The 15,186-nt window shown below is 38.3% G+C and overlaps 1 protein-coding gene across 3 annotated transcripts in view; it reads left to right on the plus strand.

Annotated features, from left to right (window-relative positions):
- NOTCH2 (notch receptor 2) overlaps window positions 1-15,186 on the plus strand; it is a 155,013-nt gene that overhangs the window by 35,907 nt on the left and 103,920 nt on the right. For all 3 annotated transcript variants that reach the window (XM_053590948.1, XM_053590949.1, XM_053590950.1), the window contains exon 2: window positions 9,447-9,528. In XM_053590948.1, coding sequence (XP_053446923.1) covers window positions 9,447-9,528 — 82 coding nt within the window. The remainder of the gene's footprint in view (window positions 1-9,446; window positions 9,529-15,186) is intronic.

The raw sequence follows: 15,186 nt of genomic DNA on the forward strand, positions 1-15,186 counted from the left end.
TGAAATTTTTTATTATTGCGTTTTCTGCCTTTGCCATTTAGATGTAAATTATTTTGACTTCTATCAACCTGTTTCAACCAGTTTTTACCGTAACACATGTGGAGGATAATGGGGGCTAGGAGTGGAAGGTGTATCTTTATTCATGATAATTTTAAGACTTTCAAAGGCATTTCAGGTTTGCAAAGATTGGAAAAGTACAATTGCACTTTCTCAAGTATCGATGCTTGTTAAAGGCTTGGAAAGTTTGCATCATTTTTTTATTCTCACTTTTTTACCTACACAAAGTGAAATCTGACACATAAACACATAGATTGATTATTGGGTTTGTTAGTAGGTTTTATCTTGTTACAGATAGATATCTAATTCATTGACTAGCATATTAAGTATTGAGTAGCTGCTGTGGTCCAGGCACTATTAGGTCCCAGGTATAAAAAGATAATCTAATTATGGTCACTGCCTTTATGGAATTTGCATAGAGATGGATCGAGAGATAGCCAGCACTTATAATACTTCTGCCTAAGATGAAATGGGAGCACAGGGGAGGAACATGTAAATCAAACTGCTGGGTCTCTGAGGCTGCTTAAGGAAGGTAGTGCAGATTATCTATGATTTGAAATATAGTAGGAATTCAGCAAGATAGAGAAGGAAGAAAGGGAGAGGAAATATTTTTCAGGTGAAAGAATGTATGAATGTATAGAGGTATGATTAGCAAATTGGCCACATCCTGATTTATGAGCATATATAGATTTATCACACATGTATTTCATGTGGTAGGGCTAAATGCATTAGTTTCATCTCCAAGACCCAGGAATTGAAATTTGACTCATTCATAAGGTAAATTTTTTTTCCCCTGCAGTTCTTAAAACAACAGAAAAATGAAAGAAGGAAAAATACAATACATAGTAGATTTCAATATAGAACAGCAAATATCAGTGAATTTTGGGGTTTGCAATAAATCCAACATTATAAAATAGGACAAAGTTAAAATTTAAAAAAATCAAAGATTATTCTAGATTTATTAACTTCACTGGAATGAATTTCTTTAAAAATGAAAATTCTATTAGTAATGTTATTTATTTGTAAGTTCAGTTAAATAAGTTAAGTTAAATTTGTAAGTTCAGTTTTATTGATTATATTTTCTTAAATCAAGGTATATTTTCAGTTTTTGAAAAGCAGTAGTATTTTTCTTTGAACCTTATAGCCTAATTCTTAATCTCTGGATCTAGTATCAACATCTCCTTGGTAGAAGATACATTTTCTATTACAGATAATGTATATGAAAAGCATAGAAATCCTTGGAATGCTATTAGGAATATAATGTTAGTATCTCCTCCCTTACTGCATTTTTTTTTCCCTTTTAATCAAGACAAATTTCAAGGAGGAAAATAGATGTTTCTCCGCTTTGTTTTTATTTAAATGTACCCTTGGGATTTGAAGCTTCCCTACTTCTGTTTGTTTGGATTTTTTTTAATGGCTTGATCCTAAAAAATGGAATAAAAAATTTAGTGAAATCTTTGTTTGAAATTGCAGGGTCCTATGAGAATTACTGCAAATCCCTGATGTCTCCTTGTCTGCCCTCAGTTCTCCTATTTTTGGTAATAATGCAAGCAGTCATTTTAGAAAACTGAGCTTTGTTCATTTTACTGAGTCTCTTCCAGAGGCCATGTGCCAGAAGCAACAGCAGCCAACTGCAGCTGAGATCCTAGGGCATAAACTCAAGACTTCATCTGTCTCAAATACTGCTACTTAAAATTTGCATAAATGTTGAAGAAAAAATCAAAAGAGCCCTGTGTAACTCCTCTTCTTATATTTTAGGAACCCCAGCCATTCAAGACATGAAAATGTCTTGTGAGCGAGTGGTGGGTGTATGTGTGAGCAGGAACAGATACAACGCTGCAGACAGGGTGCAGGATGTAAAAAAATCATGTGAGATAGACAACAAGACAGAGGCTTATTTGAAGAGGCTGCAAAGCAACAAGTAATGCCAATTTTAGAAGATTACATGTTAATGCAGCGAGTGAGACACACTGAAGGCTGCTCAGATTACACGGGCTGGGGTACAGACTTAATTACTCATGTTAGAGATTCCTAAAACAAAAGGAGGCTTTCAAGACAGTGATATGTAGCTGGCATGCTGTTTAAAAGCCCTGGAAAACCTAGGTATATGCCCAGAGGAAATTTTAAGGAAGATTTCATTAAGTTTGGATACCTCAGGCCTATCCCTAAATGGGTAAATTCCTGAGGCACTGGAACTGGTTAAAATCAACAGAAAGCTTATTCTGTTGCTTGCAGTTTTTATATATAATTGGGATAAATAAACTTGAATAAATACTAAAGCCTTATCTGGACTGAATTAGTGCTAAACAAAAAGGGTTTATGTTGTATTTCTGAAAGGTTCTTTTTGGAATGATTCTGAGATTGATTTAAGAGTGTATGCTGAGGACATACTTAATTCCTTTGTATTTTATTTAGAGCCAACTGGGCAGGTCACATTCTCTCTGCCCCTGCTCCTAACTTCCCTCCATTAGATTGTAAGGACAACCATAGGACAGGCAGAGTTTCACTAGAGTGTAATTTCCCTGCAATGCCTAGTAAAGGGCAGTGTTCAGAGTAGTTGTTCAATAGATTACTAGTGGATCTAGTGGATTACTAAAATTGAATGAAATTTTTGCTTATATATAGTATTTTACCTCTGTTGAATCACTTCTTATGCTTGCAGTGCTGTATCTTTTTAAAAGAAGAGCAGTGTCCTCTTTTGGGTGTGTGTTTGTAGTAGTTCATTATGTCTTTAATTAGATTGTTAGTAGTGGCAACTGGGAAGAATTTATTCCACTTATTGATATCATGTTCTAAATTTCATAGGGCTCTTCAGTTATTCCAGATTTCTCAGTTTGTTTAAAACTGAGGTTTGAGTGATATAACAAGTTTCCAAAAGGTGTCATTTATCATTAGATCAGTACCAAGAATTTAAGCATCTACTGTGTGTTAGTCTTTCTTTAACTTTTACTGTGTATCAGGCATTGTTTTTAATTAATTCAGTTAATTGTCATTAGGAAACTGAGAGAGATTTTATTTTACAGATGAAGACTGAAGCACAAAGAGGATACAGAGATAGTTCATGGTGGAACTAGAACTCAAACCCAGATCTGAGTGATTTCTGTGGCCACACTTTCAGCTGCTACAGTGTATTGCTTCAGAAAAGAAGAAATGTTGTCTGTTTTGTAACAATTTAAAAGTGAAAAAGCAGAGAGAATTAGAAGACAACATATAATAGAATTATGTGGCAAATTGTGAGTTATGAGTGTTAGCTTGTAAAGGATGGTGGCCCTGTGAGGACCAACCAAAACCATAAAGGGAAGCTTTGCGGGTGAGGCAGGAGGTTATGAGGCCTTGGAGCAATGCGTAGAATTTAGAAGGTAAAGGGGAAGGCAGTAGGCAGAGGAAGAGAAGATACAAGGAGAGGCGTGGAAGGAGAGGTGGCAGTCTGTTCAGGAAAGGGGATAAACTGAGCGGAGTGCAGTGGGAGTGGGAAGCAATACTGGGCAGGTAAGGGAGGCCCTGACCTTGAAGACCAGTGTGACGGTTCAGCCTAGCTGAAGTAAGAAATAAAAGTACCGGGCTTGGTACTGTGTGATGGTACTTCAGGGACCTCCCAGCTGGCTCTTCTGAGAGGCAAATTGAGTAAGTTCTGGGAGCCAAGGAAGAACTGAAAGTCGTCATTGCAGGTAGAGAGTAGTGGATTGACACATTACATGTGGTGCTTCTAGAAGGGTAGATGCTATTAGAATAAAATCTTTACCATTTTAGGGGAGCTGGGAAAATGGATGTCCTCAGTCTAGTCTAAAAAGGGGTTACTTGAATAAGCTTATCTAAGAAGGGAAAAAATAAAAAAAAGGAGCATTTCATATTCTTGACTTTTTCAAACATAAATCTGTGTCATTTTCCTTATTTTTAAAACAGCCTAAGTAATTCACCCTCCCTTGCAGAGTACAAGCTGTGATCCATACAGTGGTCTTTTGTCATCTAACCCCTGCCTGCCTCCCTGGCCTCTTTACTTTCCTCCTTAATAATCCTCAGCCGTACGAACCTAGAATATCAGTTTCATTTCCACCTTAAGGCGTTTGCAATGATTGTTTCCTCTTCCTGAGGGGCTTTTTCCTCCTATCTTCATGATGCTTGTTCATTTAAGTTTTAGCTCAGAGGATTTCACCTCAGGGAGACCTTCACACACTTAATCTATCTAAAGATGCCCACATGCCTTCAGCCTTTGTGTTTTCCATTACTAGGTTTCCGAAATGATTTTATGTGTTCATTCATTTTTTTATCTTTTTCTATTAGAAATAAAGTTTATGGGGATAGGGACTTTATTCCATTAGCTGTGGTATCTCTGACATTAGATGCTTTCTAAGTCTGTTCTGACTATTATAAAATGGTAGTCCTTAAACACACTGCCTTGAAAATGTGTGAAAATTGGAAGTGGCCACGTGATGGGTGATGAGATTGAAATTCACTACTTCTCTTTGATTTTTCTTTTTTTGGTTGAGGGAGAGGGGTGGGGAGGGCATGTGCAGATACACATGCATGCAGAGTAAGTAAGATTGATTTCAGCCAGCCAGTATTTATTGAGTGCTTGCTGTTTGTGGCTTAAGATGAAAACTGGGGTGGGGGGGGGCGATCATTCTTTGTTAGTGACTAATTTCTTAGAGTCAGTTAAAGCATCAATTTAAGTGTGTCAGCTGTCTAACTAAAGTATGATTTAGTTTCTCTTTTTTTAACTTTACAAACATGAATCTACTTTCTTTTTTTTTTTTTTTTGTAGAGACAGAGTCTCACTTTATGGCCCTCTGTAGAGTGCTGTGGCCTCACACAGCTCACAGCAACCTCCAACTCCTGGGCTTAAGCGATTCTCTTGCCTCAGCCTCCCGAGTAGCTGGGACTACAGGCGCCCGCCACAACGCCTGGCTATACATGAATCTACTTTCAATTTCATTGTTACATTTGGTTTACATTGGAAAAAATGTGAATTGAATTTGAGGTCTTTCCCAGTCTCACTTTTGTGGTTTCAAGTTATCAAAATTTTTAATTTCTCTTTATATGGCAAATAATTACAGTATTCATTTAGAAGTAGCCCTTGAGTAAGGCTGAATCCCCAATTTTACTTTATTATACTTTTAAATTATAATTGACAGTTTAAAATTATAAAAATTTATGACGTATGAATGGTATTATTATTTACAAATACATTTTGGAAAAATTAAATCAAGCTAGTTAACATATCCATCACCTCGAATACTTAACATTTTTTTGTGGTGAGAACATTTGAAATTTACTCTCTTAGCAATTTGAAATGCACAAAATTATTAACTATGTTTGCCATCAGTCTGAGGCTTTGTACCCTGCGGCCATCATCTCCCCACTGCCTCTCTAACCACCATTCTACTCTCTGCTTTTGAGTTGGATTTTTTTAAAATTCCACACGTAAGTGAGAACATGTGGTATTGCTTTTCTGTGCCTGGCTTAATTCATTTAGCATAATGTCTTCCAGTTCTTATCCATATTGTTGCAAATGATAGAATTTCCTTCTTTTTTTTTTTTGAAGAGTCTCACTATGTTGCCCTGGGTAGAGTGCTGTGGTGTCACAGCCCCCAGCAACCTCCAACTCTTGGGTTTAAGCAATTCTCTTGCCCCAGCCTCCCAAGTAGCAGGGTCTATAGGCGTCCACCACAACACCCGGCTATTTTTTGTTGCAGTTGTCATTGCTGTTTAGCTGGCCCATGCTGGGTTTGAACCTGCCACCCTGGGTGTATGTGGCTGGCACCTTAAACACTGTGCTATGGGTGCTGAGCCAGAATTTTCTTCTTTTTAAAGGCTAATAGTATTCCATTGTGTGTGTGTGTGTGGGTGTGTGTGTGTGTATCCACATTTTCTTTGTCTATTAAATAGTGTCTGTTGGTGGACATTCAGGTTAGTAGCATTGTGAATAGTGCTGTAATGAACAGAGTGCAGACAACTTGTCAAGAAACTGATCTCAAATCTTTGGGTTAACATTCAGAAGTGGGATTGCTGGATCATATGGTAATTCTATTCTAGTTTTTTGAGGAACTTCCATATTGTTTTCCATTATGGTTGTGCTAATTTCCATTCCTACCAGCAGAGTATAAGGGTTCCCTTTTCTACACATCCTGTGTATTCAAAGCAGTACATTATCATCTGCATCATTCAAGGCCCCCACAGTGGATTATTTTGTTTGGGGGATTTTTAAAGTAGACACTCATGCTTTATTTAGTACAGTGGTTCTCAAAATGTGGTTCCTTCGCCCTCTAGCATTAGCAACACCTGGGAACATGTTAGGAATGCAGATTCTCAGGCCCCCTCTGGGCCCACTCGATCAGAAGTTGAAGGGGTCAAGTCCAACACTCTGCATTTTAACAAGCCCGTGAGGTGATTCTGATGCTTATTAAAGTTTGAGAACCATGGATTAGTAAATGTTAAAGGTTCAAGGTAGCATGATCCCACAAATCAGCCAAATGGCATTAATTATTAGCCTGGTAAGCCCACCTCCTTTTTAGTCATTGAGTTTGATTGGTTCACTAAGGCTAGGCTATAAAGTTATTTGTTAGATTGATTGCCACATATTGACTTTAGGTTGTTTGTATTTCTCTGAACCTGTCACTGTAATGATTTGCCAGGACACTTAATAGGAACAGGCCATGATTTTTTTGCACCCTTGGCTTTCTGAGTCATGGGTGGTTGAGTCCACTGGTTTGATATGCCTTCCCCGGGTAGATTTCACCAGGTGCTGGGCATGCCATTCATGTACTTTTAATGAGGGAGCTGTGGGTGTTGATTCACAGGGAACCTTCAGGGGCATTTAGTCCACTCCCAGGTTGGTTTACAGACAGGGAAAGTGAGCCCCCATGAGGCTGTGCTGTGCTTGAGGTTGAACAGCTAGATAGGGTGGAGGCAAGAACTTCAGGCCTCCTGACCCCCTCCACTGTGCTGGGGTTCCTGCAGGGGACAGAGCTGCGGTATATTTTGTGCCTGCAGAACATTTCTTTCTTACTGAGACTTTTTTTTTTTTTAATTTAAAGAAAAAGAGTAAATAGAAAAAAGCCAGGAAGTTCTCACTGAAACTAATAAAAGTGTCTAAAGAGAATGAAAATATCAGTTTGAGAACTTTGGTATGGAGGAAATAACCTGACATTAACTGTTTTAATTATAGTTGTTGCATTGAGCTTATCAGTGTGGGAAGAGGGAGCATTTGAGTCTTACAGGGAAGTGGGATGTGGACAAGATGACCCTCTTCCTGAATCTGCCTGTTCAGGCCAGCATCCTAGTGACTGCCTGTGTGATCCCAGTAGCTGTCATGCAGAAGGGCTGGACTTAGTAAGAGACCGGGATGCTAGGCCCAGCAGTGCCACCAGCTGACAGGTGAAGAGGCCATGTAACCTCCCTGACCTTCACTTTCTAGTAAGGGGGTATGATATTATCACCCTGCCCACTTGAAGCATTATCAGGTAGTGGGAATGGTGTCTCTCAGTCTCTGGATTCAGACTCCCTAGGTTCAAATTCTGGTGCTCTCACTCCACTGGTTTGATAACAGGCAGGCCAGTAATCCTCTCTGTTCTCTCACTTATGGAATGAGTCTAATGAAGTTAACTACTTCATAGGGTTGTTGTGAAGACTGAATTAGTTCATCTATGTAAATTGCTTAGGACAGTACTTTGTATTTAGTAAGTACATTGTGTTAGCCGCTGTTGTTATTACTATTAGTATTAAAACCTGTGGCTCAGTGAGTAGGGCGCCGGCCCCATATGCCGAGGGTGGCGGGTTCAAACCCAGCCCCGGCCAAACTGCAACAAAAAATAGCCGGGCGTTGTGGCGGGCGCCTGTAGTCCCAGCTGCTCGGGAGGCTGAGGCAAGAGAATCGCGTAAGCCCAAGAGTTAGAGGTTGCTGTGAGCCGTGTGACGCCACGGCACTCTACCCGAGGGCAGTACAGTGAGACTCTGTCTCTACAAAAAAAAAAAAAAAAAAAAAAAAAAAAATAATTATTTTAAGGATGAGATGAGATTTCTGTAAACATGTTCTCAAATGATTCCACCACTTGATACAGTACTGGGCAAATAAAGGGCTCTTATGCAGTAATTGTTAATGGAGGAGTTGTTCTGACATCCGTCTTATGCCTGGGCTGCTGGTTTTGATGTCCAGAACGAGTGGCCCCAGAGCCTCTGCTACTGCACAATTCATGCATAGGGTGGTGTGGCTGGAGGAGACTCAGAGGTGGGACTTCTCAGTTTTGCTTTGAGATGTTTATACATGAATCATCCTAGGAGATGGATATCTTAATATGCCCGCCAAAAGAGTTTATGTGGTTCAATTTTGATTTTTATTGTTTGACTAGGTTTCTTTCTGTCTTGCCTTTCTGTTAGGATTCTTTATATATATATTACATATAAGACACATATATATTAGTTCATATTTTGGTGATGAAATAAAAGCTAGACAATCAATGAAGATGTTGTAATTATCCAGCAACTGAGTAGCAGACTTTAGGTAGACTTCTTCCTCTCCTGGCTGAGATCAGTGAAAGTGCTCTTCTTTTTTTGTTGTAGTTGTTTGTTTGTTTTTAATAGTCTGTTTGTGGGAGGGACTCAAGGGACTGGGGAAATCAAGAGTTTGAGAATTTTTTTTTTTTTTTAATATGTATAAAATTAACTTCTCATTTTATTTATTTTGATCCTTCCTCCACCACAATTTCTATTCATGATCTATTCCCTATTTTTCTATAAATAGAAAAGTATGAGATTATAGATCAATCTATATTAAAATATAGATAAAATATATTAAAATATAAAATATATTAAAATATAGATTATGTTTTACTCATTTATTTGTGTATTTCATTTGTCCTTTTTTTCTGGATCCTAATGTAGTGCTTGGTACATGTGAGGCTCTTAATTTTAGTTTGTTTAATGAGTATTGATGATCTTTCTGATTACTTCTTGAAGTGGCCTGCTTTAAAACTTCACCTGAAGGCTAATTCATTAATATGGTGACTTAGTATTTACCTTGTTATCTTCCTAAAATGCCCACTGATGAATCCTTACATTATTTATTTGAAGTATCCAAATCCCAAGATAATGTGGCAAGTCATAGATATTATAGCTTTTATTTTCTTGCTGTCATTGGGAGATAGAAGTGTAACACCTGGGGATATGGCAGCACAGAGAAAGAGCATCATTCAAGACCACAAAAACACTGTTGTAGAAAGAGACTTTTGAGATGAGCTTCTGCGCTCAAAGCCAAAAGATGAAAAACTGATTAAAATTCCCAGATCAGGTTGGATGTGGGAATGAATGTTGATCTGGATGATATTACACTTCTTTGGTGGCTGAGGGTTATGATTAGTGACTTATTTCTAATGTGTATTTGTTTTTATTTTTAGCATTGCAGTGTCGGGATGTCTATGAACCCTGTGTAAATAAAGGAATGTGTGTCACCTACCATAATGGCACAGGATACTGCAAGTAAGTTTTTTTTATCTTTGTATATTTTCTTATTACATTAGGATACTGTATAAGATTTGGTTTGATTTATCTATTTTTAATACTTCTGGGAAATGCTACTGGTTATTGAACTTTCTTTTTTTAAGAAACAGAGTCTTACTCTGTTGCCCAGGTTTGGATTGCGGTGATGTGATCACAGCTCGTTGTAACCTCAAAATGCTGGGCTCAAATGATCTTTCTGCCTCATCCTCCTGAGTAGCTGAGGCTACAGGTGCACACCACCATGCCCAGCTAAATTTTTTGAGAGACGCAATCTTTATATATTGCCCAGGCTGGTGTTGAACTCTTGGCCTCTGGTGACCCTCCAATCTCAGCCTCCCAAAGTGCTGGGATTAGAGGTGTGAGCTGTTGCACCTGGCTTGGTTCTTGAACTTTTCCTGATGCAGTTTTTTGGGGGGATGAGAATGGAAGGATGTGAATATTAGATAAATGGTTAATAAGAACTTCTCACTATTTTATTCTTGTCTTTGTCATTCTGAGAAAAGACTTTTCAGTGAGTGGCTAGTTATTATATGTTGAATGCATTCTTTTGAATTTTTCAGTTAAGGCATTATCTTCGAATCACCCTTCAACAATGTTAGCTATGATCTTCTTTTTAAGTCAAACCAAATAGATAGCAACTTTAATTCTGGTCAGTATAAGTGAATTTTACAGTCCTATGAAACTTTTTTTCTAGCATAAAAAAATCTAGTTTTGTAAGAGAGTGAGGAAGGAAGATACATCCACATGTGTGGGGTGGGCTGGGTTGCAGAGGCTGTGGGTGTACATCATGGGGGTTAGGAGTGACGATGAACTAGAATAACGGGGGCTAGTTCTTGGCTCAAGGACATTTTCTTTTTCATCTTCTCCAACCATCTAGTTTAGCCAGACTTTGAGGAAGTCTGTGAGATAATTTCATAAATAGCTTTTCTAGATTTCCTATAGACCATTTTTTCCCCTTCTATGTCAACTGAAAATTTTTGACAGGAAAATGTATCCAATCTATTTGGATAGATTCATGGGAAATCTTGAGAAAGTAAGACTTGATGATACGACATTTCTGTTCATTTTCTGCTTTTTTATGGGGTATAGCTTTTCTTTGCTTTGGGGGAGGTACTTGCTTGTTAGATATTTTAAGTATTTTAAGTGAGTTTATCCAATCTAATTGTGTTTTTTTTTTTTCTGGATATTCAATGGAATACCAAAAATATAATTATGATGTTTTTTCCCAATTAACTTTATTCTGACATGAGGATCTAAGTTCTTTCATGTCATAAACAAGATCTTTTTTCCAAGTCAGAAACAATTATTTTTCACCAAAGTGAAAATATTTTAAGCTGTGATGACAGTAAAGCTTAACAGTGGGTTGTTTGGATTGGAATAAAGATAACATTGGAAATGAAAGTTTTTATGTAACTGATTGTGGGCTGCTCACTTAGTTTTTCTAGTTGGAAAAAAATGTGCAGTGTGTTATCCTCCAAGAATGGAAATAATGACTGGAGATAATAAGGGAGGGAACTTAATACTTCAGAGTTGGCCACTGAAATCTTGTTTAGTCTCTCTGTGGCACTCTGGGCCACAGGTGCCGCTTTATTCCATTGTTCAGCTCTCTTGGTTGTTAACCCCTTGTGATATGATCACTTGATGTGTTTGTTTCTCCCACAAGATTGTGAGGTCCTGGTCTTCATGCATTTTGTATAGTTACTGCCTAGCACAGGACCTATTGCTTAACATTATGTTTTTTGAACTAAAAGGTGTGTAGCAGATATCATCATTCACATGTCTCTTAATTCATTTACCTTCAATAAAAAGACAGTAGTTATCTTCTTTGAGAGTTTTATTTGTTCCTTATAATATTCAAGATGATAACAACATGTAGAGAGGAAAGTCAATTAGTTCTATTTGGAGGTAATTCAACTTAGTGACTTATGCAGGGAGAATTTCAAATAGGCCCTATATGTTGGCCTGTATATTTGTGGTCTGACATGGGGAGAGAAAGTTTTTAGGGGAGACCAGTCTCTAAACACTTACCAGGAGAGGACTCTAAGGGTCACTTGTGGGAGGAAGCAGATTTGTGGGTTGCTAGCCTCAGACTGTCTTCCAGGGTCAAGGAGACAAAGCTGCCCTCAGTTTCTGAAGAAACACTGCTAGGAGTAAGGAACTCACTTTGTGGTTAATCAAAGTGGAGCTGTCTATATTCTGTGCCTGGATAGTGGTTAACTATTGATAGAATGGACCATGTGTGGATATAGTCCTGAGTGTGTCTCTCAGATATCTTTCAGCCTATTGTGAGGGAAACAGCTCCTGGAGAAAGGGAGAGTCAGAAGAAAAATTGGTGAGGCCATCCTTTTGGGAGACCAAGATGAATAACCAAACTTGTGAAAAGGGAATGTTTCCCTACTTCAGCAAAAGTAGTATTAGCATCTTCAGGAGTGGCAGGGTGAACATAACTGGACAGAGGGAAAGCAAGGCTAGAAGGCCAAGTCAATTTCCACGATGCTGTGCCAACCTCCACAAAATTTTAAGCAAAAATAATGTTGGTTTAGCAGACCTTTCAGTATATTTTCACCAACCTTGCATTTTTCCCTGGGGAAGGAAGGAAGTTCAGCTTATTTAGTATTATTTTCACCAAAATAGTAAATAAATATTAAAACACTTACAGGGTTTATAAAAATTGTCCCAGGCATGCAGAACATGTGATTATCTTTTTATTCATGAGATGGCTTAGTGGATTAAGAAGAGAAAATTGAAGCCAAATTTCTTTTATGAGGGGGTGGGAATTGGGAGAAAATGTTTTAAAGTAGACGGTATCTGACTAAACATTGACTAGCTGTTGACTCAGCTAGAATATAATGATTGTTTATAGAAATTATAAAAGTCCTTGATAATATCACATTGACAGATGAGGATAAGTACTTTTAAAGATTAGTTTTGCACTCAGCGCAACTGTTTCTTCTCAACTCTTAACAGCCTAAGTACCCTATCAGTCTGTGATTAGATTTTGATGCCAGACAAGGAGAACTTGTGTAATCTTGCCTAAAACTCAGTTACTGCTGCTAAATAGCTGCTGTCAGGTCTTAATAAAACCTCCTCACTACAGAGAGCTAAGACGTTTTATTTTTTCCCTTGTCATACTGGGAGGTATAAATATATAATTAAATTTGGATGTCATTAATCACTTTCAAGTTATTTGCTTTGGGCCTTCAAATATAAACCTTTCCAAATCCCAATTTGGTTAAAAATCATGGGGAGCTCAAGTTCACTGGGTTGATCTCGGGTAGGTGAGGTTATGAGTTTTACAATTTACATAATGTGCATTTTAAGGACATATTTATTGTAGTTAAAATCCTTGCCTGCCAATTCTTAACATCTGGGTTGTCTGCGGGTGTGTTTCTATCAACTCTTCTTTCACTTGACCATGGGGACAATTCCTTTTCACAGGTGTGATACTTTTTAATTATTCGCTGGACATGTGGGTGATACATTTTAAAGTTTACCTTCTACTAGAGAATGTTTTGTTCTAGTAGGTGGTTACATTGCTGGCATGTCATCTTCAATCTCTGGATGCCTGGCTTTAGACTTCGGTAGGGTAGGTTGACCTCTATTTTGTCCTTGGTTCAACTATATAAATCTGTAAAGATATGGTCTTTATTCCCAAAATGTGACCCTTCTAGAGTCACAGTGGAAAGTGTGAGGAGTTTACCAAGCTCTGGTTTGGCAGGACCTGGATTCAGACCTCTGTTTCCCCAACAGCAGTAGGAGCTGTCTGCTCAGTCCTCTCAGCTTCCCAGCTCTTGCTTCCTCTTGGGTTTCTGGACTTAATATTGCTCGTTCAGGAATCATTTAAGGATTTGAGCAGAGTTGGGGGCTCAGATCTTTAGGGCTACCCCTGTGGGGTTCTGTCTTTTCCAGGATTTCTTCTCCTCAAATCCTAGCTTCTGTGACTGCTCCAGGTACCTCTGATGCCTCAGCTCAATTAAGACTTCCATTTTCTGCCTGCACACTATTCCTCTTCTGCATAGACTGGGCAGTACCTCAGGGGTGAGACTGGCTATGTAAATTGGGTTCCATAAAGTTTGCTTCCTTCTTTTCCAAGGCTTGTATCTTTCCCATTTCTGCCTGCTTTGGGTTATCCTCTTGTGCCTTTAATATTTTGTCTAGAGTTTAAACTTGTTAGGAGCAAGATGGTTGGTCTGATATGATTTACTCTGTCATCATTTTTAATAATGAAAATTGGAAATACAGAGGGGTTTTTCAGAATTTCCTACGTACCACTAAGGAGGTGTCTAACGCAGTGTTTGTGAAACAATGTAAAGTCACTGAGATACACAGGCTTCTGTGGATATGTGTTTGCACTTGAGAATTTCTGCTTTTTGCCAAAGCGCCTATCTAAAAGCTAGATATAAATAAAGTCAATTATTAAAAGTATTATAAATAAATGTCATGTTATCTAAAATTTGCCCACTAGCTGTAATAAACATTGAACATTAATGGCTAACAATTTTCCTTGCCAGGATTAGGGAGGGGTAATGGTGGTGGTCCAGGCCTCCTAAATCCATCCATTAAAATTGGAGCCCTTGCCTTCTTTGTCCTTTTTATAAATTTCTGTATAGTAAGTAGAGAATAGAGACACTCAGAGGCTCTCAAAACCCAGCTTATCATGGAGGTTGTGTTGTCAGCATTTTCTTTTGCTGTTCCTCCAGGTAGACATTTTCAAAAATGATGACTGACTCAACATTTGCCCCTTCACTCACCTTCTTGTCAGTGCATTTGGTGCTATACAGGGGCATGTCAGATCAAAGAAGTACACAGGGAAATATCAACTGTTAAATCACCTTCTTCTCTGCTGAAACTGGTTCTCCCAGCTTCTTCCTTCAAGTGGGTGCCCTACTTAGCAGAACATCATGTACAGTAGAACCTCTATAGTTGAGCACCTCCTTAAACTGACCTAATTTTCATAGACTGTAAATGCACTGCATGTACATATCAGTACTATAGGCCTAGTTCCTTGTGTTGAATACCTCCTTAAGTTAATCTAATTTTCATAGACTGACATGAACTACATGTACTTATCGGTACAGTAGACCTAGTCCTTATGTTGACCACCTCTGTATGTTGACCAGTTTGTTACAGTCCCTTGGGTGGTCAACTTACAACTAAAACTATAAATAGTTTTTCTGGAGATGTTAGCCAGAAGCCTAGTCACTCTTCTATGGTCATTTTCTCTTTTTAACATAAAACAAGGAATGCTATCTTTTGGCTCACTAAGTACCTTTCACAAAGTTATCTTTTTATGAAATTTACTTAGGGTATGCCGTGTACCCCATGAAATAGATAAGTCTGTGTTAGCAGTTGCAGTTAATTGGTATTGTTATCCTATGTGTATAATTTCACACTTCTTTGAGAAGTCATAAAATAATTACCAGTTCATTAACCTGAACTTCTCAGAGAGGTTCAGAGTAAAGTCTGGTATAAAATGCCCGATTGTAATGTGGTCTTCTGTGCAGGAACCACCAGTGAATGGCAAGACTGGGACTAGGGCAAGGAGAGTGTAGCAGTTGCCTCAGATGGGAAATTTAAGGGGGTGCCAAAAACTCAGTAATCAGGAGGGGCACGGTGGCTCACAACTATAATCCTAGC

The sequence above is a fragment of the Nycticebus coucang genome, chromosome 5, assembly GCF_027406575.1.
Source record: "Nycticebus coucang isolate mNycCou1 chromosome 5, mNycCou1.pri, whole genome shotgun sequence".
Classification (NCBI taxonomy): domain Eukaryota; kingdom Metazoa; phylum Chordata; class Mammalia; order Primates; family Lorisidae; genus Nycticebus; species Nycticebus coucang.